This window comes from Phasianus colchicus, chromosome 9 (genome assembly GCF_987193195.1).
Source record: "Phasianus colchicus chromosome 9, bPhaCol1.hap1.1, whole genome shotgun sequence".
NCBI lineage: Eukaryota > Metazoa > Chordata > Aves > Galliformes > Phasianidae > Phasianus > Phasianus colchicus.
Genome location: NC_143444.1, coordinates 18325413 through 18350435, shown reverse-complemented (window position 1 = coordinate 18350435; position 25023 = coordinate 18325413). Strand labels below are relative to the sequence as shown.

General features: G+C 46.7%; 2 protein-coding genes across 10 annotated transcripts in view; one reads left to right on the top strand and one right to left on the bottom strand.

Moving 5' to 3' along the window:
- Positions 1-2903: 2903 nt before the first annotated feature.
- On the top strand, positions 2904-16739 carry LMO4 (LIM domain only 4). Of its 3 annotated transcripts, XM_090146404.1 has the most exons (5): positions 3693-3982; positions 4852-5090; positions 11254-11350; positions 11702-11857; positions 15979-16739. In XM_090146404.1, exons 1-5 carry the CDS (start codon positions 3956-3958, stop codon positions 15985-15987), a joined length of 528 nt encoding a protein of 175 aa, XP_090002530.1. In that variant the 5' UTR covers positions 3693-3955; the 3' UTR covers positions 15988-16739. The 3 variants fall into 3 exon arrangements, with proteins under 3 accessions (XP_031470602.2, XP_090002528.1, XP_090002530.1); XM_031614742.2 differs by lacking the exons at positions 3693-3982; positions 15979-16739 and adding an exon at positions 2904-3063 and having other exon boundaries at positions 11702-11917; XM_090146402.1 differs by lacking the exon at positions 15979-16739 and having other exon boundaries at positions 3521-3982; positions 11702-11917.
- A 1108-nt stretch (positions 16740-17847) lies between these two features.
- Positions 17848-25023, bottom strand: part of LOC116243490 (uncharacterized) — a 226471-nt gene continuing 219295 nt past the window's right edge. For all 7 annotated transcript variants that reach the window (XM_090146395.1, XM_090146397.1, XM_090146396.1 and 4 more), the window contains 4 exons: positions 22716-22946; positions 20139-20282; positions 19545-19729; positions 17848-17935 (listed from right to left, as the gene is read on the bottom strand). In XM_090146395.1, coding sequence (XP_090002521.1) covers positions 19565-19729; positions 20139-20282; positions 22716-22946 — 540 coding nt within the window. In that variant the 3' untranslated portion in view covers positions 17848-17935; positions 19545-19564. The remainder of the gene's footprint in view (positions 17936-19544; positions 19730-20138; positions 20283-22715; positions 22947-25023) is intronic.

Here is a 25023-nt window from a genome sequence, read left to right as displayed (position 1 = left end):
CTACTACGCCAGCAATTTTATGCCTTCCTTTCCCTGACTCCAACAGTACGCAAGATAAGCAGCCAGATTTTCTTCTGCATTGTGTTTTTTATCCATTCAGCCAAAATTAACAGTCTTCAAGGATAATGTATGCCAAGTGAATTTAAATCTTGCGGACTCAAATCGACCTAAAGTTGATGGATACATTCATGCCTACTGCTGAAATCTACCAATTACACAGAACTATGCTAACTTACCATAGAAACATCTCATCTAATAGCACAGATGATGTTGAACTAACTAATTACATTATGGCACATAGACAATGAAAAACATAACGAAGATGACAGCACAGCAACAACAGATGCTGCACAAAAGAAAAATTAGAAAAATATTGCTCTGCAAAATGCTGTCTGTTAAGGTTTCTTCTGTTAAAATTAATCACAAAAATTAGTGAAGATTAGATTTCAGCAGAAGATATGAGCATTGTAATGCTATTTGGAAAACGTCATTAAACCATTTAAAGTCCTACTCCTTCAGAAGGTAATTCCCATTTTTCGTATCACTATCAGTTTTAAGATGAGTAAACAGTTTAGTGCCGATGGCAGTTTCTTGGGAGAATATCTTTCCCAGGGAGGAGAGGTCCCGATGGCTTTTCCAGAGCTGTGTTTGGTAGCTTCCAGCCATTAGAACTTAGATAATTAGGCAACTCAGATTTTATTTTAGCTTGGCATTTGCTCCGTTCTGTGCTCTTGGCTGTCAGTGACAGTTGATTATCTGTAGCGTGCCTTGTTACTTTATATATTTTAAACTGTAACAGATCCTAAATACCAAATCTGAAACTGCTGAGTGTGTTTAAATGTAATATATACATGGGGATTACATCCAGATGATACACTTCATAGACCTGTGATAAAAAAAAAAAAAAGCATCACTTCTAGCCACCACACTGGTCCTCATCCCCTTCTCCCCCGCCCCCCACCCGGTAGCTTTCCATGAGCTCCCGGCTGCTTCAGCACCAATCCTGAACGTAATCCAGCTGATGGAGAGAGACAGAAATGGGCTTTTCCCCTAAATATGTATTTCCTCTAAAAATACCTCTGATGCTACTCAAGTTTCAACACCTTATTGGCTTTATAAGAAAGCAAAACATCTATTTGGTATCCTGTTTCTCCCAGTTTCTTTATTTTTTAGAGAGACTCTTTTTTCTCTTCAGATGTGCGGTTCCCGGGCGCGCAGCTGCCCGTCCGGCGGCGGCCGGGGTGCAGGCACGGCGGAGGCCCACAGGTGGCGGTGTGGTCCAAGCACACCTGGGCCGTGATTGCAGAGCCGGCGGCCGGCCGGCCTGCCGGGAGAGCGCTCCGCTTCTGCCGCCTGCGCGTCTGCTGCGGGGAAAGACTCCCGGCTGAAGTTCCGCGCACCGGAGCTGGCGTGCCCCAGCTTTGAGCGGGGACAGAAACCTTCTGTCGATCCTGCAACGGCTGCCGCACACAAAGGTGCCGTCGGTTCACCCGGTGGGCGCCGAGCGCCGGGTACGGCGCTGGCGGTGCCCCGAGTGCTGCGGCCAGCCGCCCACGGCAGGGTCAGCCCTCCCACCGCGCCCTGCCGTCCTGCCTGGCAGCGGGAACCGGCCCCGTGAAGTTCGGTTCTTTCACAGCCGTGCGACATCTCGGCCCTGCGCCGCGCGCATCTGTGCGCGCTGCGTGACGGACGCCTGCACGCGCTCTGCACGTCGGTGCCAGGCAGGAGCGGCTGCTCGTGTCCGCACAGCGCGTGCCGGGCGCGCCGGGACAGCGCCTCGTGCTTGAGGGCACTTCGAACATTTCGAGGGGCTTTTCGGCCGGGTGCGCTCACGCTCGTCTTGCGCGGCACGCTTAGGCCTCAGAAGCGCGCCGTTAGTACGCATTTGTTCCACTTCCAAGAGTCCCTACTGAGCGTTACTTCTGATTCACCGCCATCCCCGGGCTTCCCTCTCAGAAACCCGTCTTCTCAAGCGTCCGCCCGCAGCACCGTGACCCTCGCGGGGCGCTGCCGTAGCGGCGGGCCGTACCCCGGCGCCGACTTGCAGCCGCTGGTTTGGGGCTGCGGGGGGGCGGTCCGCCCGGCAGACACCCGCGCGTCCCCCCCAGCTGCCCCGGCGCGGGAGAGGGCCGCGGGCGGCGCCCGGCGCCGTGCCCAGAGGGCGCCACGAGGGCCGGTGCCGCAGCGCTCAGCCGCGTGCCGCCGCCGCGGGCGGGCCGCTCGGGGCGGGAGCCGCCAACTTTCTCAACTGGTGGCCGCGAGCGGAGCGGGGCGCGGTGCCGCGACTGCCGCCAGCAGCGCGGTGCCCTCACGGCCGCGGGCGCCGCTGCTCAGCGCCGGGCGGGGGCGGCGGGCGCCGCTTCCCACCTGACTCCCTCCTTCCCCTCCATTCCCCTCCTCCTCTCTGCCCCCCCTTCTCCCTCGCTCTTTTTTTTTTTTTTTTTTTTTTCCTCCTCTTTCACTCATTCCTTTGTCTTCCCCGGGATTGGCAGGTTTTATTATTCCGCCTGAACAAGCCGGGGGCGGATTGGCTGCGGCGGGCGGGCGGCGGGGCCGGGCCGGAGTGTAGTTGGGATTCTGCTCTGTCAGTAACACATGTGTGAGTGAGGGGCAGCGGCCGCGCAGCACGCGGGCCCGCTCGCCGCGCAGGGACACGCGCGCCCCCGGGCCCGCTCCGCTCTCTGCGGCGCCGCCGCCGCCTCCGCCCCGCTCTCCGGTCCTCCGCTCGCAGCGCTCGGCGGGCCGCGGCCGCTCGGCTCCGCGCCGCGGGAGCTCGGCCGCCGCCGGAGCCCGGCGGAGGGGCGGAGGTGGGGGCGGGGGGAGCGGCGCGAAGTGCGGCCGCGGCGCCAAACTTGCGGCGGCGGCCCCTGCGCGTGCGGCTCCGCGGGGCCGGAGGGCGGCGGGCGCCCCTCAGCGCCGTCTCCGCGTTTCTCCGGCCCGGACCGGGGGCCGCCGCAGGGCGGGCGGGCGGCGGGCGCCGCGCTCGGTTCGCGGCGAGGAAACCTCCGCGGTGCCTCCGAGCGGCGCTGCCCGGCCCCGCGCACCACCGAGGGGAAGCAGCAGGTAAGCGGTCCCGCGCTGCCGCAGGGCCCGGCGGGCGGGAGGGCGGGCGGGGGGGAACCGGCCCCGGCGTCGTCGCCGTCCCCGCGTACAAAGCGCGGCCGCCGCCGCCCCGCGCCCGCGGCGGGGAAGGGCCGGGAGGGAGCGGGAGGGGCCGGGGAAGGGCTCCGGCGGCCGCGGGCGGAGGGGCCGGGAGGGCTCGGGCGGCTCGGGCCCCGCGTCCCCGTAGTAAACACCGCTCCGAAACAGCGGCAGGAGAGATCAAAGTGCGCCGCCGCCTCCTCGGCAGTCCCCTTCCTGCCCCCCGCACGGCCTTTTGTTTCGATCCGGGAGAAATCCGGTGAATCACCTAATTAAAACCGAGACGTGAATTAAGCATCCATTTTCGTCCTACAAATTGCCAGCTCCCCGCGCGTCCCTCCCTCGGTCTCCATTAAAAAAGCGCTGGGGGGGCCGCCCGCTTCCCCGCCCGCAGCCCGGGACCGCGCTCCGGCCGTGTAATTACCGGAGTGCGCCTATTTAAGTTAAAAGCTTTTCCCCCCCGACTCCAAATGAAACTTGATGAGGGCCCGTCCTTAGTTATCAGGGGAGTCACTTTCTGGTCAGTCCTCTTGATTCATCTTTTTAGATTTAATCAGCATTAGGGTATTGCTTGTCCTTAAGAGCTTTAGCTTAATGGGGTTACTGGATGCCGTTCTCGGCGCGGCGTTTCCCATTTGATAGATATTCGCCTCCGACAAAGCCGGGCTGAGGTGGTGGCACCGAGGCCGGTTCTTTCTTTTAAGAAACCCGAAGTGATTTAAGGCGCGGGAGACGGCGTGAGGGATCGGAGCAGGAAATGCAGATTCATTTGGGCTGTAGCTGGAAACTGTAACAAAAGGCAATTCCCGAGCAAATGCATCAGAAATCAATTTACATAAAGGTATATGATGCGTTCGGATAAATGCGATGCTAATGGCTTTTAGAGTGGTTTTCTTTCCAAAGTCTCGGGGTTTTGTTACAGCTTAATTGGTGCAGTTCTCCGCTTTATTGTGCGGTCGCTGCGCGCACCTCCGGGGCCGGGCCGGGGGCAGAGCGGGGTGCGGGCACTGCCCGGGCCGCTGCGGGGACAAAGGCGGCGGGGCGGGCGGCTCGGTGCGCTCGGAGCGGGCAGCGCCGGCAGCTCGTTGGGCTCCGCGCTGAAGGCAGCGAACTAATCGGGTTAGAGTAAGCTTTATGAATTGATTCCTGTGCCGTCTCCCAGTTGTCCTTCTTGCGCTAAGCGGTCGTTAGAAAGTAGGGAATGCCCTTCGGTGGCGGTCCTGCGGGCGGCCTGCCCGGGGGGCACTGCGCTGCTCCCCTGCGCTCGGGAAACTTTTTTTTTTTCCCCTCAGAGTAACAGGGCTTTAGCGTTAAACTGCTGATCGAGGGCAGATTAGGGAGACAGAAGTTGGTTCTGTTTGGGTAGGAAGGAAGTTAGCAGGCGGCCCGAAGTTCAACAATCCGGTCTTGGGGCAGCGTCCTCAGCCCGGAGTGCTTTCTCCGGGCGCTCTCGTGTCTCCGAACCGAAAAAGCCCGACTGCGGGCAGCCCCCGGCCCCTGTCTGCCAGGCCCGGGGACTGTCTGCACTGATAAACCAGTTCCGCAACTTTCTTTTTCCCCGCTCCTCGCACGCTTCTTTCTCCCCCCACAAGCCAAACGCAGCCGGGGCTGCTCCTTCCTCGCTGGTAGCGCCGTCGGCGGGGCCGGGCTACGAGCACTGCGGGCGCTGCCCGGCCCGAGCCGCCCCTGACCCGCGCCGCTCTCCCGCAGGCCATGGTGAACCCCGGCGGCAGCGCGCAGCCGCCCCCGGTGACGGCGGGCTCCCTCTCGTGGAAGAGGTGCGCCGGCTGCGGGGGGAAGATCGCCGACCGCTTCCTGCTCTACGCCATGGACAGCTACTGGCACAGCCGCTGCCTCAAGTGCTCCTGCTGCCAGGCCCAGCTGGGGGACATCGGCACGTCCTGCTACACCAAGAGCGGCATGATCCTCTGCAGAAACGACTACATCAGGTGAGCCGCCCGCGGGCACGGCTCGGCCCGGGTGGGGAAGGGCCGGGGGTGGAACGTGGCCGGGGCTTTGTGGCGGTTCGTCAGCACGGAGCGGGTCCCGACTAAAAATAAACAGCAATCAGAGAGCTAAATTAATCTGCTTTGTTGTAGTGCTGAAGGAGAAGCGTGCGTATCTGAACGGTAAATGTTAAAATCGTAGGGCTGAAATAAGGCAGCTGCGGAGGTGCTCAGTAATGAAACGCCTGCCTCTAGTATCTGATTAATTATGATATTTACATAAGCACCTTTAAACTCCTCCGAGTGGAAACAGAATGAGTCATTCTCCCTTCTCCTGGCGAAGGAGCCGACCGCCGCTCTGGGCTCTGCGCGCAGCCTCTGCGGAGCGGCTCCCAACTTCCAGCACGGAAAATGCGGGCGGTGGGAGAGCAGGGCTGCGCTCCCAATCCCTCCTTACCGCTTTCTTTTCCGAAGCTGTTCGCTTTAAGTGCTGCAGAGTTGGGAAGGGGGAACTAAGCCTTGCTAATCCCGCATCTGTTGGGGTACGGGGAGGTTGGCCCTTGCAACGGGTTTCCAATATAATTAATAGAAGGAATTCATGAGGTCAGGTGCCTGTGCGATCTTTTCAGGTGAACTCAAGCTACTTAAACTCATTAATTTAAAAGGAGGCATTTTGAAGGATTACACATTTAATTTGAGTAAATGGCTCGATAGACTGATGCACATGAATGCTTTAAGGAGGTGTTCTATTTCAACATTCAGTAATTAAAAAAAACAACAAAAAAGCCCCATACCATCCTGGTGTAGCAGGCACACTTGGCTAAAACAAATCGCGTTTTGTTTAAGGGCTTCTGGCTTCTCATTTACAGTAAATGTCAGAAGTTAACTGTTTTTCTTTTCCCTTATGGCTGAAAAGTTCCACTTTTTTTTTTTTCTTCCTTTCTGCAAATGTGCCCAGCCAGAAAACCCTGCAAGTTTGTTTATGCTGTAGAACCTGACCACTGTTGGAGGCTGAGTGTGTGCGTGGAGGCACCTTGGTGGGATGGGATGGGGCCACCACAGGGCCGTGCTGTCTGCGTTTCATCCTGCTGTCTGTCCCCATCCCGCTGCACGGCCCTGTCCTGCTGTCCGGCCTTGCCATCCGCTGCCCATGGGGCAGGGCTGCAGCACTGTGTCTTTGAGCAATGGGAGCCTTTGCTTTAGGGGTGTCGTGAGAGGGAAATGCTCCGCCATCACGGAGGCACACGGAGGTGTTCAGTAGTTCTCTTTTTGGTCATCAACCTAAGCAGCAAGCCGAAGCCCAGCAGAATGGTAATTAAATAGAGTAGAACGGTGCTGGGAAGGAGCCTCATTTGAAGTGGAGGAACTGACACCGCTGTTGGGCTGCAGAGTGGTACAGATCCATCACTCAGCAGCACCATCAAACAAACCTGTGTCTGATTACTCCTAATTAAAGGGAGAAGATGTGTCCGCCGTGTCCCAGAGGCGAGTTCAGGCAGGCTTATCGCAACCCCCCGGTTTCGCGTTGCCAAAAATTAATACCCGTTTATTTTAATGTAGGCGGTTATAAACAGGATGCTTTATCAGATGAGGGATTTGAATTGATCTCCTCCTTGTATCGCCCGCCTTCCCTTAGATCCGTGCCATCCGCCTGCAAACGCTCCCGAGCGCTCTCTTGCTGGAACTTGACCGGGCCGTGCGTGCCCGGGGCGGGGCGGGGCCGGCGGCGCTCCCCCACAGCCCTCCCGCGGGGTGCGGCCCCGTGCCGGGGCACGGCGCTGCTCCGCCGGGGCCGGTTCCGCCCGCCGCGTCCCCTGGCAGCCGTGCCGGGCGGGAGCCGCGGGCGCGGTCGCGAGGGCGCTGTGCGGGCGGGAGACGGGCCGCCGGGCCGCCGCGCGGAAGGGGCTCGGGGCGCGTCTGGCTGCCGGTGCCGTCCCTGCGCCCGGCGCTCCCCTCCCCGCCCCAGCGCCGGGGGCGGCGCGGCCCCGCGGAGGGCCCCGGGCGCTGGGGAGGGAGCGGGGGCGGCTCTCCCGGCCCGAGATGGCAGATAGAGCGGCGGCGTGGCAGCCGGTCCGCACAATTAAAAGCTTTAATTAGTGTCTCCTCCATTTTCTCTTAGTTCTGATAGGTTTTATCTAATGAGATCTGGTCCCTGGCTTAGATCTGCTCGGAATGACGTGTCCGAAATGAATGAGAGCCGCGTCGCAAACAAAACATTTAATTAACGAAATTGGCCTCTAAGAGAGAGCAGGGAGTGGTGGGGAAGGCGAAGGAAGGGAAGGGGGGGCTGGGGGGGGGGGGGGGGGGGCTGCCCGGCCGCGTCTTAAAGGGGCAGCGCCCGCGGCCCGGCCCGGCCCCTCCCCACCCGCCCGCCCAGAGCGCGCCGTGGGCGCGGCGCTGCCGGCCCTGCCCGGCCGGGGCTGCGGGGGGACCGGGGCGGCTGCAGGGCCGGGCTGGGCCGGGGAGGGGGCCGCCGAGCAGCGAGTTCATTTCGCTGGTAATCAGCGGCAAGCTGCTATATTCGGGGAGTGCTGTCCCTTTAATTGAACAGGCTAGGTAATTAAATGGCACTTTTCCAATAGGACGTGCTAGGTAAATCTAATAGTTGGTTATTTAATATCACTTTGAAGTCTGCCCACTCAAGCACAATGACAGCACAGGAGCATGTGAACTATTAGCTAGGAAAAAAAAAAACCCAGGATCTCAAAAATTAATTAAATCGCATGCAATTTAGGGGGAACGTTTATCTTGATTTGTCATAACAGAATTAATTCAAGGCCTCCAATTCACTTGGGGGCAGATCTGTTACTCTGAATTAACCAAGCGTAATTTGGCTGTTTTTTTTTTTTTTCCTTCCCCTTCTCTAATGCAGCACTTGCCATTATGCACAGCCCCCCTTTTAAGTATCAATAGCTTCTGGTGCTTTTAAGGTGCTTGGTCTCCAGTTATTCTGAAGTACCTTTAATGGACTTGGCTCCAGGCTGGTTTCTGTGTTGCCTTTCTTTGTTATATTTAATATCGCTGTTGCAGAATTTAGATTAAATGTGGGGAATGTACAGAAACACCAATCGCTTCTGGATCAGTGGGTCTGGATGTGCGTTTCTCTCTGGTAGGGCTTGGGTGTAATTCTGTGGGCACAACAGGCGCTGAGCTGTGTGGGTTCTGGAGCTGCTAAGTCTGATTACCTCCACGATTTTGGAACCAACCGGAACCTTGTTTTGTTGGTGTAAGTTGCATGAGATGTGCTCCTACTGATAGTGAATTTTGAGTGCCAAGAGGTGAAAGGTTGGGCTGGGAATGTTTCTGGCTGCCTTCATTCCCACTCTTGTGAAGGTTATGGAAAAAAATTAGGAGAGTGTGTGTGTATTTGGATGTGGGGAGTGCAAAGCTGGAACTCCACGGTAGTCAATTTAAGGTGGCTCGGTAAAGGGCTGTTAAGTGTAGAAGAGCTGCCTTGTCCTTATAGGGAAGCTCTTGATGTTTGTGATTGATTGCATTGCCCAAATGTTGAAATATTAATGACCTTCTTGGACTGAGGACCCAAAGAGGAAACTGAAACCAATTCTGTCATCACAATTAAAGAGTCCCCTGGCTTTAATTAGCCTGACCTGGGGTATCTCTACCCATTGCTGCAGTTAAAGAGAAAAGAGCCCATTAAAGTCCAGTCTGAGACCGATAGCTACTTAATTGAGCACCTAAAGCCTGCAGCCTTTTAAATCAAATACTGTCCTGGACGGTCCCCCCGGTTAGATAATTAGCTCTCCAGCCGCTCAGAAGCCATGTGAAACAACTTCTCAGTAAAGAATAGTTACAGAGGTGGACTTCCTTTACTGGTAAGAAGGAAAAATATTTATTTTTAAAGATAAAACCTTTTTCCTGTTAATGATATCAGAAAACAAAAGCATCTATAACAATACAGAAGGAAAAATAAACTTTATTGTCCTAGTTAATAATGCAGAGCACTGGAAGGTGTTCTCACTGCGAGTAATTTTCAGGAACGTCAGCGGAAGATTCAACTGCAGCAGCCTCCCAAAGCGGAGCTGTTCTGGAAACACGCGTGGGGAAAACCCGGGAAAAGCTTCAGAATTAGTTTGGCTCCGTGTATTAAAATGCACAGACATTCAAGGTGTACAACCACTGCTAGTCAGAGCGCGTTGTATAACAAGTGAATGCTTAATGAAGACAAGCATTGCAGTGAGATCAGCGTTCCGGGGGCCGTGTGTTCAGGCGGGCGGTGTGCTTGCACAGGGGCTTTGTGCCCAGTGACACTGCTTGTGTTCTTAGGACAAGTGGCACTGGCTGCTCACCTGCAGGGCTTTGCCTTTCCGCCCACCCTGACCGAAGTGCCCTTGTCATCACCCAATGCCCTAGATTTTTGGATCTTTGTTCTAGAAACGTGGCAGCATCTCGCAGCCTCCTTCTGCTGGAAGGAGGATGCACCTGAGTGCATCGTGCAACTGCTCGGAAGTGTTCCTGCTTTAGAAGATGCCCTAATAATGGACCCTTCGTTTCTAGACAGTGTAGTCCTTTTGGCTGGAGGTCCTGACAATGTATTAGTTCAGCTTTCCCTTTGTAACCGCTGTGATTCTGCAAGAACGTGTCAATGTGTCGTGGATCTCAGACTAATTAGTTTTGAAATGGAGTTTTGATTGAACTCTTCAAATCGATGCTGCTGCAAAATTTGTTTCTCAGCTTCCTATTAAAAGCCATCTTAAGGGGCAGTTTTACTACTCTCTCTGTCGTTCAGTCGATACATTTAATAACAACTTACAGGCTATTTTCAATAAAGTGGCGACAGCAAATTAGTAGTTTGAACATGACAAGCCTCCTCTGCAAGCTCAGATTCTGAAAATTCAAAGCAATTATTTTTATACAGAGGCACACTGCAATCATTCAGATTACGGGTATTCTGTTGTAACGCGTCTCCGAGGTTGACACAAACAAAATTTTATGACTTTATTTGGACAGGAAGGAGATGCAAATATTAATATTTATTATGACACCAATACGCTAATTTGTAAATCCTATTACCGTGTTTTACATCGTGCAGAAAAGCGGGTCTGTGACCCTGCCATCCAGTTTGGTTTCCTTTTTTACTGTGAAATGAGTGTGGTACTCTTTCTAAATATTTGTGCATGTTAGAGGGACGCACGGAAAGCAAATAAAGCTTTTCTAATTCTAGCTAATGCAGTCAGGAAAAGTAGAACTCAATAATCATTATTGTATTATATTTTGAATCGATGTGTTGTGCCTTTAAATGGATTTGAAGAATTATGTATATATTTTTCTTCACCACTCTTCTGCCTACTCCCCCCTCCCCCCGCTGCCTGTGCCCCCCCAACCCAATGGCAGATGTTGTGGTCTCATTTGATTGCATAGGAAAACTGCAGTGATACAGCAAACACCCAGAGAGATATGATGACAAATGGGTCCAGATCCCGGTAAATTACTTTCTGCTCAAATCGAAATTTCATTCAGTTTGTTGCTAGCAGAGATGAAGTAATCTAAATTGTGGACTCAGGAGCAGATAGAGGGAAGTTGGAGCAAGCATTTCATTATCAAGAGAGAGAGAAGGTTAGGATGAAAGAGATGAGCAGAGGCAAATCTAAAGTGTTGACACCATGATTGAAAAGGTTAACCCATACACATTATATATCAACCTGGATAGCAGAGAGTTTCTAATGGAAACTCTGCACTGATGGAGGTTTACTGGAGTTTCAATACACTGAGCATGATGTCTTCTTAGATATACAATCAAATCCTCTTAACCCTTTTGATGACTCATATCTCAAGATATGATTAAAGTACAAAAGAGTTCTTCATATAATTTCAAGGACACAATGCATTTAAACTCCAGTCATGAATTGTATCTTTTTTTTTATGATGAACCCGGTAATCTGATAAAATGTGTGTAGTACAGAATTGTTTGTGTTTCTTGAGGTGTAAGTCAATATTTCTGATTAAATCCTGTGTAACCACATCCAAGGTAGGGTGAAGCTACCAGTTGTTAGACAAAAATACACTTTTTCATATTACAGCATGTAAGCAAGTTGGAAGACGGGTCAGAAGTCTAAAACAGTTGTGTAATAAACCATTGCAGTGATGCGCAAAAATGCTTAGAGCCTCTTGTGTGTTAAATTATTCATGATCATCACCTCTGTTTCAGGTTATTTGGAAATAGTGGTGCTTGCAGTGCCTGCGGACAGTCCATTCCTGCTAGTGAGCTGGTCATGAGGGCACAGGGCAATGTCTATCATCTGAAGGTGAGAGGCTTTCTATATATTTTTTTATTAGCCGATTAGAACTGCCGTGCTTCCGTAGTGTAAAATCTGCATCTACTTATGAATGAAGTGTGAAGCAATAGCTAGAGATACGAGTGTGTGTTATGAAGCTGCCCTCAGTGTGCAGCTTTGTTCCCTCATAATCGGTAAAACTATACTTGAGTTATGAACTGCGTGGTCCCAACAGGTAAGGCTAATGCCGTGTTCGGAGATGCTAGAGACCAAGCAGCTTCATATCTCATCTGTGCTCACAGTCTCTGAAGTGTAATTTTCAAACCTGCAGCATACTTAATTTGTGCTGTAGTTTCACTTGCTGTCTCTTTCCTTTCTCAGTGTTTTACATGCTCTACCTGCCGGAATCGCCTGGTCCCGGGAGATCGGTTTCACTACATCAATGGCAGTTTATTTTGTGAACATGATAGACCTACAGCTCTCATCAATGGCCATTTGAATTCACTTCAGAGTAACCCACTACTGCCAGACCAGAAGGTGAATACTCCACAATTACTAATAAGCTTTATTAGAGTTAAATGAAGATCAATTTATTTTCAGTTTAATAGTGGACATTTCCCACCCCTGCAACAAGACCTTTAAGTAACCGAACTTAAGTAACGTAGGAATGGGGGATGGGGAGGAAATGCTAACCTTTAAGTATGACATATAGAGTGAGTCAGTTTATTTTGGTTTGGGCATGTGTATCTGTACAGCTGTTGAACTCTTCACATACAAAGTGGAATGGAGAGCAGACGTTAACATAAACTTAACAAAGAGGAGCGTTTTATTTTACAGTCTTGAAATTAAGGGCTACAAGAGAGCAGGTTTCTGTGGGAGGAAAATTACATCCTTTAATATGGAAATAAATGTTTTGTGAAGAGAAGATTCCTGAGCTAAAGCAGTGTAAGTTTGCAGTTGAGGAGGCATGCTGGGGAGCTCCTTCAGAAGTATTTTCTCATCTGCTTTCTGTGTCATAACTCAGACTTAAAAACTAAAGCGCTATTTTCTTATCGCTCCGTAACAACAATAGCTCAGCTAGAGATCGTGTATCTCTGTGGCTGATAGCTCTCGGTTTGTACCTAAATGAGTAAATAATGACTGCACGGATCATATAGAGAAGAAGAAAAAAAAATTCTGATCAACAGTTGTCCCGTAACTCTGAAACGAGGTAGTTTTAGATCTATTTTAATCTCCTTAATAAGTCCTAAAGCTATGCAAGTGAGTGCATTTTGATAACTGCTGTGCCTAATTTGTAACAATTACTGTCAGCCTTGAGTTAAGAGACTGTTCATTCCACCCTGGTCCAGAAAAGAGTGAATGTATGACTCCTGCACATAATTTTATTCACATCATATTTCATACTGATTATGTATTGATGACATTGATTCATTTACTCTTTACAGCGCCACTTGCATGGATATTAAATCTTATTGACCACAGATGAATTTTAATTTCAGATTGGTGATAGATTTTTCCATCAGCTCTGATAGTATATTTGACTTTTTCATCATTAACCCAGGCAATCACACAGCACTGAGTTATTGCAATGAAACAAAAAGTGCACACTTCAGTTGGTAATTCTTTATAGATTTACAATAGGAACTTCATTAATGTCTGTAAGGATCACAAAAAATAACATTTATCCGCAAATAGGAATTTTGAAGATGAAAAAACCTGGGACAAATGCTAGGCTTACCTATTCTGTCACGTGTGGAATAATTGGTAGTACTTTCACTTAGTGGAGAAATCTATACAAGAAAACACGAACTGGTTTATAAGTCCTGTGTTTTTCTTGTTTTGTTGCTGCAGTTCAATATCCATGTTTTGCTTCTTTTTCTGTGCAAAAACTTGCTGATTAATTTTAAGCATTCTTTCAAGTCTTATGTAGTGAATGTAATTACATCAAAATGAGACGTGGACTTTTTTATTTGCCTAATTTGTCAATTGAGGTGATGAGAGAGATGGGTACAAAAGTCCTACATAGTTGGGCAGAATGAAGATAATGAAGATTGGAGGAGAGCTGCGTGGCCTCTTCTCGAGGAAGTACAAATACAGTTAAAGATTCATAGATTTATACTGTTGTGAATTTTAATGACACAAGTCTCTGATACAGCATAGCTAACAGTGACTCCATTAGATGAATATTTGTAGGTGTCCCATTTCAAAATACAGGGTAAAACCATTCATCTTTATGTGCTGCAGTAAAAGCTTTACCATTCTGAGAGAGTGGTTTATCCACTTGTCTACTGCGAATGTAAAGTTTAATGTAACTTCAAATAGGTGTCTAAATTGCCGTTTAGTTTTATCAGTTTCTTACTATGCGTTAGTAAAACACAGAAATGATTTAGTTAGAATAAAAGCAGTAGACATGATGAGGAACGCAGAATATGGAAAAGCAGTAAAGTGGGGCTAGGCCTGCAGAGCTCACAGCTGAAGCCTCCCAGTAGAAGGTAATGCAGAGACGATACTGAGAACGGGTTTTTATTAGTTCTGTCACTACTTACCATGTTGCTGCGGTCAAGGATGAGGCAAAGAGGTATTGGGGAAGACTGGAGAGAGAGATGATAGGGTTGTTTTGTTTTTATAATGTAATCTCTCTAGGAAATGGTCCAAGTTCCCCTACCGGTTTTCCGAGGGGAACTGTGGAGCGTCTGAATTTCAGAAAACTGAATTACAGTCAAGGAGACGAGTTGGTAATTCATAGGTTTGTCAGGTGTCTGCAGTTATGGAAGCTGCAGGGGCAGGTGACAAAGATTGCATTTCTTGTGTTAGCTTTTTAACAGTCTGAAGATGCAAACATCACAGATGTTTTCCAGAAAGCCGCGTGTTTTAGGGCCAGTAATTAAAAATGTTCTTCCACTATGACAGAGTTGGCTGTAACAGATCCTCTTTATTAAACATTAAAGATCAATCAGTCTCCAGGTTATTCTGCCACTAGAGATTATAGACACAACAGAATAATCACAGGGTGGTTTGGTTTTTTTTTTCATTAAGTTGAAGAGATTGAGACGTACTCCTTGCAATAAAACACATTTTTGTTGTGTTTGTGAAGGTGACAGTTACAAACTTATGGTTTACAAGTTAACGTGAAGACAATCCTATTTTTATTGGTGATGGGTGCAGGCAGAAAAGGTTGCATGGCCTAACTTCCAGCACTTGATTTTCTTTTTAAGGAGGCGAAGCAGTAACATCTGCTGTTCCTGCCTTTTGCCTCCTCGATTTGATCCACACGTGGAAGTTGTAGTTTCTCACCACTTGCTTGGAAAAAAACAAACACCACAACACTATTTCACCTCTGCTTGGCGCTGCTTGCCGGCACAACACAGTCCTCAATGCTGATGTTCTGGGGGCCATTTTATTTGCTGAGGTCATATTGTCCTCCACAGAGAACTGTCTCTGCGTTTTTGACAGTGGCAGTTTTCCTGTAGCATCCCTTGTTTGCCAACAATCTTACCACCTACTATAAGTGTAAATTCTCTGGCTGGCAGCGTTCATAGCGAAGGCTTGTCTTCAGCTCTTATACTTTTAAATAAAGTATGAGTTAGATTACATCTCTCAGAGAAGATCTGAAAAATCTTCTAGTTTACATATCACTCAACAATTCCCTTGTAGTTACATAATTGGTGTTGTCTGTGTCCATAGTAGAAGATATTTGATGCTCATTTATTAAATATGCTTGCTGGCTGCTCCCTAATCTTTGTTCTGGACAGACAAATTACCTTTCTCACACTGAGCTTCAGCTCTGGGGAATTAAACCTCCAAGCCTCTACTACTTTAATTAGCTTGAAAGTGGGGGGTTGCAGTTACTAATAGACCTCAGGCTTTTAGTAACTTAGAGAAAGGGTGGAAAAAGAACTTCCTGGGAAGCACAAAATGTCATTTAAAAACCATAAAATTCTCATATATATTATTTCATTTTGGTAATTGCAAACAGATTGTATTTGAAGACTATGGATGATCATTTCTATTTTGTCCCGGAAAGTTTAGATTTTTATCGACTTAGACACTTTTAATTATCACAATTCATTAACACCAGTGTGAGAGCACATGTTTGACTTCATATATTAAAATGTTTATGTAACATTAACTAACACACCAGATGAGGAATTTCAAATGGGGGGGAAAAATCCTGAAATATCTATATTTAGCTCTTATGCAATGCAGCATATTAACCAAAGTTGCCTTGGGAGGATATTGGCTGTACTTTTTATTTGCTTTACACGCTATTTCTTCCAATTATAAGATCATATTACTGGCTTCTTCAAAGGCATGGCATAATGTTTCTTCCCTTTTAAAAAGGGGCCCAGAAAAGCCACCTTATTCACCGTACGATTTGCTACCAGAAAGTACACATTTATTGTTGTCGTCTCTCTTTATTCTTTACTGTCTGCTCTTCTTAGTAGTGATACTGCAGAAAATGCTTGCTTTTTGCTATTTGAAGTTGAAACGTTAGCACTATGAATGGATAGTGTAGAAAGCCTTAATCAAGTCACAGTTGGAAAGTAATCTAATAAAAAAGAGATTAGTGAATAAGGAAAAGACAAAAGCAGTCATGTTGTAGTTTCCTATCTCAAATTTAGTATTCTAGCTAAGATACCCATTTTTATTTCTTGCAGGTCTGCTAAAAGGTCAGAGTATTGCAGAATGCGTGCCTTCATCTCAAATTTTGTTCATCACAGATGGATCCCATGTCTCCAAGTAGACAAGTCACCTTTGTAGCTAGCATCAGTGCCAGCTCCATACCATTGCACCTTCTTTATTCTTGATTGCCCTTCCCACATTTATTGGTGTATTAAAATGACTGAATATGAACATTAAGGACTCCATGAACCTGGGCTAATGGGAGACTGTAGAGAAAATGAAAAAAGATCCACCGGAGGACATCTTTGGGGGGGCGGGTGGGGAAGATGACTAATGAAGCTAATTAAAAGAAGCATTGAAATCTGCTTTCTACCCTCATTAACAATTAGCAGGGCACTGGCCAGTTTGTACCCTGTGTTTTACCTTAACAACATTCTATTTGCTCTTTGTATATTTAAGTGTTGTAAGGAAATGTGTTTCAATCAAACTGAACATGAGATAAAGGAAAGATGTGGCTTTTGTGATATTCTATCACAAACACTTTTATTGTATCTCTGTAAAATACAATGTATGTATGCATGTAAGTGTTTTTGTCCTAATGTTGCTACTTCCCATGGCAAAAAAAAAAAAAAGGAGAAAAAGGAAAAAAAAAATTCAGGCTCATAGCAGCTACTGTGTAGAAATTTTCACCTACTTCTAATTTGCTGAATGAAGAAAAATCTTTTATTTGTGATATTTTCAGAGACATTTGCTCTAGTATGGTGTATTTAAATAATAAAAAGTAAAACAAAAACCACTGAATTGAGTTTGGGTTTTAGAAACATTGCTGTTTTTTCTTAAAAAAAAAAAAAAAACAACAAAACTACACTCAAAATAGTGCTCTGAAACAAAGTCATTACCTTAATTGCCAGTGTCCTTTAAAAATAAGGTTTTGGTTTGGAGGTTTTTGGTGGGTTCTCTTTTTGTTTTGTCTTACGCCTCTAAAGAACCTATTAAATTACTGTGTTGATTTTGGTGTGGATACAGGGAGGCGCTGCTTCAAAATGATCTTTAGTTTTTCATTGAGATTCTTGCTTCTAATAACAGCAAATACATGACAGTTTAGATTGCAGTGAAGTGTGGTACACATTATAGGTATTGTGGTCTCTTTCTATCTGGCTCCTTCCTGCAGAACTGCCTGTGTTAGAGGTGTGTGTGTGTGTGAGTGTGAAAGCATGAGTGTGTATGAGCACACTTCAAGAGATCCGGAAATAATAATAAATATAAAAGCAACAGAAGGTGCGTACCTCATGCGGAGCACGTGAATTGAGCATTCATGAAGAGGAATACAGTAGCTGTTCTGATCTGAACAAAATAAACTTGACTTTGCTGTGCAAGAAACTTTCAAAACTGATAATCTTAAGGAAAGAAAAATCAGCTTCCTGGGTTACTTCCAAGAACAAACTGATGGCAGTTATGGTCTGCTCTCTGGAAGGACAGAAACAAAGAAAAAAAAACGCCCTCCAAAGTAAGACAACTTTCTCTAAGCTTAGAAAGAGGGCAACTTTGTTCAGTGGGCCTTCAGGTCTGTGCAGATCAACTCTGAGAAAAAAATCCTCATTTTTCATATTTATAGCAAGAACAGTGACATGAATCTATGATGCACTGTATGCCCTCAGTCAGGGAACTGTGGGCACCCAGAAGGTGCCTCTGCTGCAACTCATAGCAAATCAGCATTACCAGCTGTTTGACTTTTATTGGAGAATAATGCATTTGAAATACAGTGTGATTATGTTTTCTTTTTAAATTCTGTTTTCAAGAAGGTGTAGCTTGTTTGGTTATGGAGTGAGCTTCACTTACTTTTGTTGTTACGCTGGTGTATAAGAAGCAGATTTGTCTGTATAAACAACCAGAAGCAGATATATTTTGTTTCAGATTCTATTTCTTGGCCTACTGTGGTGAGGTCTCTTGGATTTCTTCCTTTAGCACTTCATTGCCTGGGCAAAAATAGGACTGTTGAAGAGAAAAGAAAAAGATATAACGTACGGTGACGGACAGTAAAGATAACAGAATACTTACATATCATATAAAGTGATAAAACTACTGAAGCTATGTATGACTTTTTAAATTAAATGCACTTATGTATTTTTAAAAATAAGTTTCTAAGCTTTTTGATCTTGCATTACAGTCTTTAGGTAAGAGTCTTGCAAATTGTGTGGCTGGAATGTCTTTGAAAAGACACTCAAAATCATACAAATGTGAAATTCAAGTATTAGTGAGTCTGTAGGCATCTTTTATATTATTCCAGTATAAGCACTCAAGGTACCACGGTTAAATCTAACGTACAGATTTTCGGTTGTCCAATGTAACCTAGAAGTGCTAAGAAGATACCTAATAACTTCTAGTAAGTAATGTAGTATAGCATTTAGTGATGTAGAGGTTGAAGTTCATTAACAGCTTTAAATAAACTATTATATGACTCGTTTGTAAAGCGCAGCTACCTTTTTAATAGCTTACTTTAAAAGCATTTCTTAAGTTGCAGACCTATAAGATTACAAATGTCACTCATGTTAGCATAATCCACATGCAAGTGATGAAGCCTTTGCTTTGATGTGCTAAATTGGAGGAGGACTAATGGAGCTATGAATATACAATAGAACATATTTAAGTAGTATTCTTCCTTTAGGTAAAACACTTTCTTGAAACCAGAGGCATTTCAGACAATAAAACAGGCTCTAATGGGGACGCTGGGGGGAAGGCTACTGGAAACACTTAGATTTGTCCTTATGTGAAAAATCAATTTTTTTAGGAGATCTGTAAAAGGAAACATGTACTTGTTCACCTTTTATCACATGCATTTGCTACGCTGAGTCTGAAATACACTCCTTGCATTTAGTGCTGCTGAAAAGTCATACAAATAATCAGTAAGAGCTTCCCTCACTTTCAAAAATGAATGCTGTTAAAAAAATCAAAGGAAATATTACTAATCTGAAATCATCCTAGTGAACCTGGATAAAAGGCTCTGTCTGTACTGCATCTAAGCGTCTCAATCATATAAATTGTCACTCTTATTAATGAAACAATTTTGTAAAAAGATTGCCCTCTAAATGGGTTTAATGTTTTTACCTATCCAGCTGTCTAGTTACGAGATTTACGCATCCTGGCAGGCAGTGGGACATTAAGCCTTTCCAAACCAAATTCTGTTTGCAACAAGATACTGTCTTTTCAGTCCTACATGATTTATCTTTAAATATTTTAACAGGTTATGCAGTATCTTACGAAATGTAAAATGAGAATGTCTTACCAGAATGAAGCCTATGAAATTAAGTCACATCTTTGGAATATTAACCACACTGAGTTTGTCTCCCTTTCTCCCCGTTAGTTAACACTGATAAAATTTGCATCATCTAATTCTAGGAGAAATACAATAAATAAAATAAAATAAATCAGATACTACTGTAGTATGAGTTGCTACCAAGCATTTCAAAAGATCATTTAATTTTATTTTTTTTACCAAATCCTTTGGCCGGTATCAGATGTCAGGCCTTGTGCAAGTTACCTGTGTTCTGAACAGCTCCGTTGAAATAATTGAAATTGAGATCAGGACACATATGTCAAATACCTTCAGAGTATTGTGTTTCTTCAGTGTGAGACGTGTTCCAGGACCGGTTTCACTTCCTGTGCCTGCGGTACGTGAAGTACCAGGGAGCCTTTGTTGCTTTTCAGTACCAGGTGTATGCCTGTTGTCAGTCCAGCGAAGCCACAGAAGAGCTCATTGCAATTAAATAGCAATTTGTTTCTATGAAACTGCAATTAAAGTATTACTGATCAGCCATTTTAGATTGGCAGTGCTTTGCCTGCATGTTAAGCAGCGAGGAGCTCTCGGTTCGGTCCATGAGCTGAGAGCAGCATTGAGCTCGCTGTGTCCCTGCCCGGGCCCCGTGTCCTGCTCGCAGAGCGTGCCCAGGGCAGTGGCAAGTCAGGGCTGAGCCCTGGGCCTGCAGCGTTACTGCTGCTCCTGCCCCGTGTGAGCAGGGATGCGCGCTTCCTGCAGGGCCGTTCCACTTCAGATCACTGCTGCTGAGAACGGACTGTGCGTTGTGGGCTGCAAGCCAATAACGTGCTGCAGGTCCTGACTTGTTGGAGATGTGTAAACAGGGCTACTGTAGCTCCTTAATCACGACTAATAAAAGACTAGAAGAAAGCAATCAATTACCTCGTAAGTTTTTTCCTTTCTTTTTTTTTTCCTTAATAGAACGCAGTGTGTGTCTGACACGGCTCCCCTGCACGCCTGCCCTCCAGGTGGGCCATGGCACATGGACTGCAGCACTGCCGGCCCCGCACCCAGCTGACTGTGCATCTGCAATGTAAATGCTCAGTGCAAATTAAAAAGTTGTTTGTAAGAACTCAGAGAGGCATTAACTTCGTAGTGGTAATTATATTTCTTAATTATCACCATATTTTAACAAAGTCTGAGGCACATTAACTTCAGTTCCTGTGTTTTTGCACGGTGGAGGCTGTAGACATCCTCGTTCTTTCGCCAGAGGGGATGACATCACACCTGTGGCATGCATGAGATAAGCGTTGCTTGTTTTGCGGTGTCTCAGAGATGTTCCTCGGGGGGCTGGCCCGGTCACACAGCCGTGTGCCACCCATGGGGCTGCTGGGCTGGGTGGCAGCAGGGAGGCATGAGGGCTGTGGGGCAGCCAGTGCTGAGGGCAGGGAGAGGACCGTGCTTCAGCCTCTGTGCAGCCAGCAAGGCCGTCAGCCAGTAACACCACCCGCAGGGGCTTGGGCCCACGCCTGAGCCCAGGGCCTGAAAAAAGCCCTGTTTGCTGGAGACAGACGAGGCTGTGTTGAGGATTTTCATTTTTTCTCTCCCCCTCTGTGGGTATTTTTTGACAAGCCAGGTTCTGTTGTTGTGTTTCCTTTGGTTACATCCACAAAAACACTCTTGGTGTGCAGGGAGGATGTTCGGCTCGATGGGTTCGGAAGCCATAGCTGCGTGTTTTGCCCTTGCCTGTCTTGGTGTCACATGGTGCTTCCCCGCCCCTGCCTGCCTCTGGCTGCTGCTAAAGGGTGAGCCACAGCCTTGCACTATGAGGGCTGCATTTTTAATTGTTATTTTATTAAATGGAGCTTCTCATTGCTTCTGTGTGAAAAGCAGAACTGTAGTGAAGGGAAGGCTGAGGCTGTGCCAGGCTGGGCTGGCTGGAGGAAAGTTGCCCTGGGATCCCCAGCACTGCAGGACGGGCCATGCAAGGGGGCAGGGGCAAGGCACACACACCCAAAAGGCCAGGAATTTTAGTAACCTGTAAAACTTTGAGCTTAAACTTCTCTCCTATTGACTGGTTAAACAGGTCTCCAAGAGCACTGCGCTACTTTGTACCCTTTGCTCCTGTGTTCTGACAGCCAATTTATCAGTGTAAGTCTTCTGCCTGCCTTGTTAGAAGTTCGCCTCAGCTGACAAAAGACTGAGTTTGAAATTCTGACTATTCTTAATGGTTAAGAAAATAATAAAAAGTGTTTTGCTTCATAGGATGCTTGGTCACTTCTATATATTTAACTGTGTCCAATAGCAAAGGCAGCAACACACGAGGAACGTGCATGGATGGGGCCAGTCCTGATGTTCCTCACCATCACTGTCACTGCTGGCCCTGTCCCTTGCTGCTTTTAAGGGAGCAGCGGCCACCAAAGTGCCCATGTCATGCAGCCAAGTTCCTCTGCTGCCGGTACAGCCACTGCTTCTTTTTCACATTGTTGGAATTCACTGTTAATTACATTTTGAAATATCCATGCACTTTTCCTCCTAGGGAATCTTACACGGAGCCTTTTGCTAACAACGTCAGTGGTTTGCCGTAACCTCTAAGAATAATCATTGGTTCCATTGAACTTCTGCCAGTTGTTTTGTTAAACTAAATGGAGAGAATAGGGCCTATATTCATTCTCAGAAGGCAAGAGATTGCCCTGTGATTTGGGGAAATCTTGATCACTTACAGAAGAATAAATGAACAGGGCAGATATTAACTTTACACCTGACTTCAATTTCTTTGAGAAGCAGTGAAGAAATGTCCGGTAGGAGGAAAAAAGATCCAGCTAGAACTCATAAGCCAGCCAATAATAGTCTAATTTTATTGTGCTGTAAAATCATCACTGCTTATAGAAAACAAAGGGCAATGAATGCCATATTGGTCTTTTATTCTTACAAAAAAACCTTGAGATCAAACAGCCCCTAAAAGACTGAGCTGATATGCATCCGACTTACGTATTTTTTTATATCCTCTGATATTCATTCCACTGATGTATTTGATAGGTAATTATATCAGCCATATCAAGATGCTGATAGGAAATAGTGGAAGACTTCAGTGTTTTGCCATAAAGCTCATACCCCTTGTTATTGAGCTCTCATCAGGCTCGGGATCTGCAGCAATAATTTGAAAGCTGCAGTTGATATTTCTGTGCTTATGCCACATTTAAAAATTATTATTCTTGCTTCATCAGTTAGTCTTTTTAGATGGGTTGGAAAAAAACACTGCAAATGAGCTACTATTCTTATTTGTTTTTTTAAGAAGGGTAAGCATTGAAGTATTCAAATAGAACAGATTATACCTTTAATTACATCCAAACAGGATGCTGAACTGATTTTTTTATTTTCTGTTTAATTGCTATAGTTCAAAACAATATTGCAAGTTTGTAAATGAATTCTTTAAGCATGGCCTTCTGGCCTCTGTATTTACAAGAGAAACCATAAGAAAAAGAAAAGAAGAATCAAAAGGGGAAGATTGCCACTTACTTCTCTAAGAAAGAAGTCCGAACTTCTTGTGGGAGGCATTTGATCTGGACCAATGCTGTTTGTCTTCTGGGAGCATCCAGTGAGTGCCACCAGCTCTGTGCATATCACAGCTGCAATGCGTGCTCCCTCTGAAGGGACGCCCCATGGGTAAGCACTGAGCTGCTCCTTCCTCAGTGTGCTTGCAAGCCCAACCAGCCGCTGCTTCTGTGGATGTGCTCGATCTCCATTCTCCTACATGCAAAATGAGAAGAATGAAAGCAAACACAATTCATCACTTCTTAAACTAAATATATTTCCATTTTGTTTGCATGTGTGTGTGCATATATCACTCACCGTATATACTTAGAATATGTACTGTGACATTACAGCCAGTGATAAATCCTACTCACTTACTGTATGTGTTATTTGCTGCAACATTAAGCTCAGTGAGAATTTTATATGTAACTTGTACCAAAACCAAATATATTGTGGAATTGATGCACAGTTGTAAACAAGAGCATAACTTCCTAATGCAACACAGTTGAAGGTGGCAGCTTGCGTGGCAATTCCTTTGTAAACAACTGCAGACTTTCCAAAGAATAAGCTGGTTAATTACATTTTTAATGACATTTTTAGAAAATAGGATTCTTGGGGGGGAGGGGGGGAGGAAACTTGTAATGCCATCACCAAAAATTAAGCCTAAAGCTTGTACTGTATCAGGGAGTACTACAGGGGAAAAATTGGGTTATGCTGGGCCCAGGTCTTTGCTCCCCCCTTTTCTTTCTTTCTACTGAAGGTGCGCCTATGTAGAAGATTTTTCATAGCTCTGTGATGGTTCCTGAGCAAGATGACACTGGCATTTTTTTAATGGATTATCTTATTTCATTATTATCTGTAGTACTAAGTATCTGCTGCCCACTTACAGAGCTGATGCAGTGCACAGCAAAGCTCAAGACGTCCTCTTAAATATGCACAGCTTATGTGGGGCCATGACATGAGCAGGCCTTACCCAGCAGCAGTGTTGGCAGCACTAAAGGGCTGATATGATAGAGCCTTATGAGGCATCACAGGCAGATCCAGGCAGAAGCTGGACCAGCCAGAGTAAGAGCAGTACACAGCTTTTATTGATGAAGTTCAGGGGAAAGAGGCACCCGGGGCAGCTGTATTAATCCCATAATAACTTGAAATATAATCGAGCCATTGCTGGAGGGATGGGTAGGATGGGAGGGAGGTGGAGGTGTCAGGGTTTAAGTTCACAGGCTTCCCCCATTCATTAAAAAGAGAATCAATCAGGGAAGCGGGCTGGCTTTTCAAAGGGCTGGCAGCCACAGGGGCAGGCAGCCGGCCTCGTCCTCCCGCCGGGGCTGTGGACCGGGCAGCCAGCAGTGTTGGCAGACGGCTGTTTTGCCCCACTCAAGCTGTAAAACGTGTTACAATGTGCTAGGGGAGATTCTGGCTGGATTTTGAGAACTTAAAAGCTAGGCAGAGTCGGTGCTGTGGGCCATGGAAAGGTGACGCTGATAGACATTTACAAAGGGGAAAAAAAAAGTTGTGTTTTATGTTTTCTGGAGTGGTGGTTTTACCAGCAGGCAAATGGGCAGAAGGAGCCTACAGGACTCTTTGTAGGCAGCTGGTATGGTAATTAGTTCATTACTATTAATTTTTGCCATCCATGTACCAATCAGTGACGTATTTAAGAAAAAAAAGAAATTCATAATATCTGGTGCTGGCATTTCCCGCATCCTTTTGATGAAGCTGGTGCATTTACACCAAGCAGGAGCAGCCTTGGAGAGCAAGATGCTCACACCCACAGGTGCTCAGAGAGTTAGGGCAGAATGCCCTACATTTAAATAGGATTTATTACTTTTTAATTACTGCACAATCCTACATGGCTCAGTGAGAATATGTGGCTGTCCACTGGAGTGCCATGGTTGCTCACCAGCAGTAGGAGAGCGTGGCAATCACCAGCTTGCAGGTCGCAGGAGAACGAGCTCCCACCTCACGCACAAGTGAGACTTTGGCAGAAAGTGTTTCTGTACAACCTCAGATCAGCACTAAGAAGGTAGTATTTAAACATCAGTGTCACGTGAATGGTAGACACAGGCAGAAAAAACGTCAGTGCTGTAAGGCCTGATCGTTCCCCAGGTGGAAGATGTCCCTTTGCAGATACCGTCCTGGTGACACAAGCCTAAATCTTCACCAGCCCCCAAGCAGCTCCTCTCCTGCCTCTGGGTCCTGCTGTCACTGAGGCAGTTAATGCCTTACACTAGGAGTTGTCGCACGGATCCTGGGCTGGGGGAGCTGTCAGGTAGGAGAATGCACTTTTCAA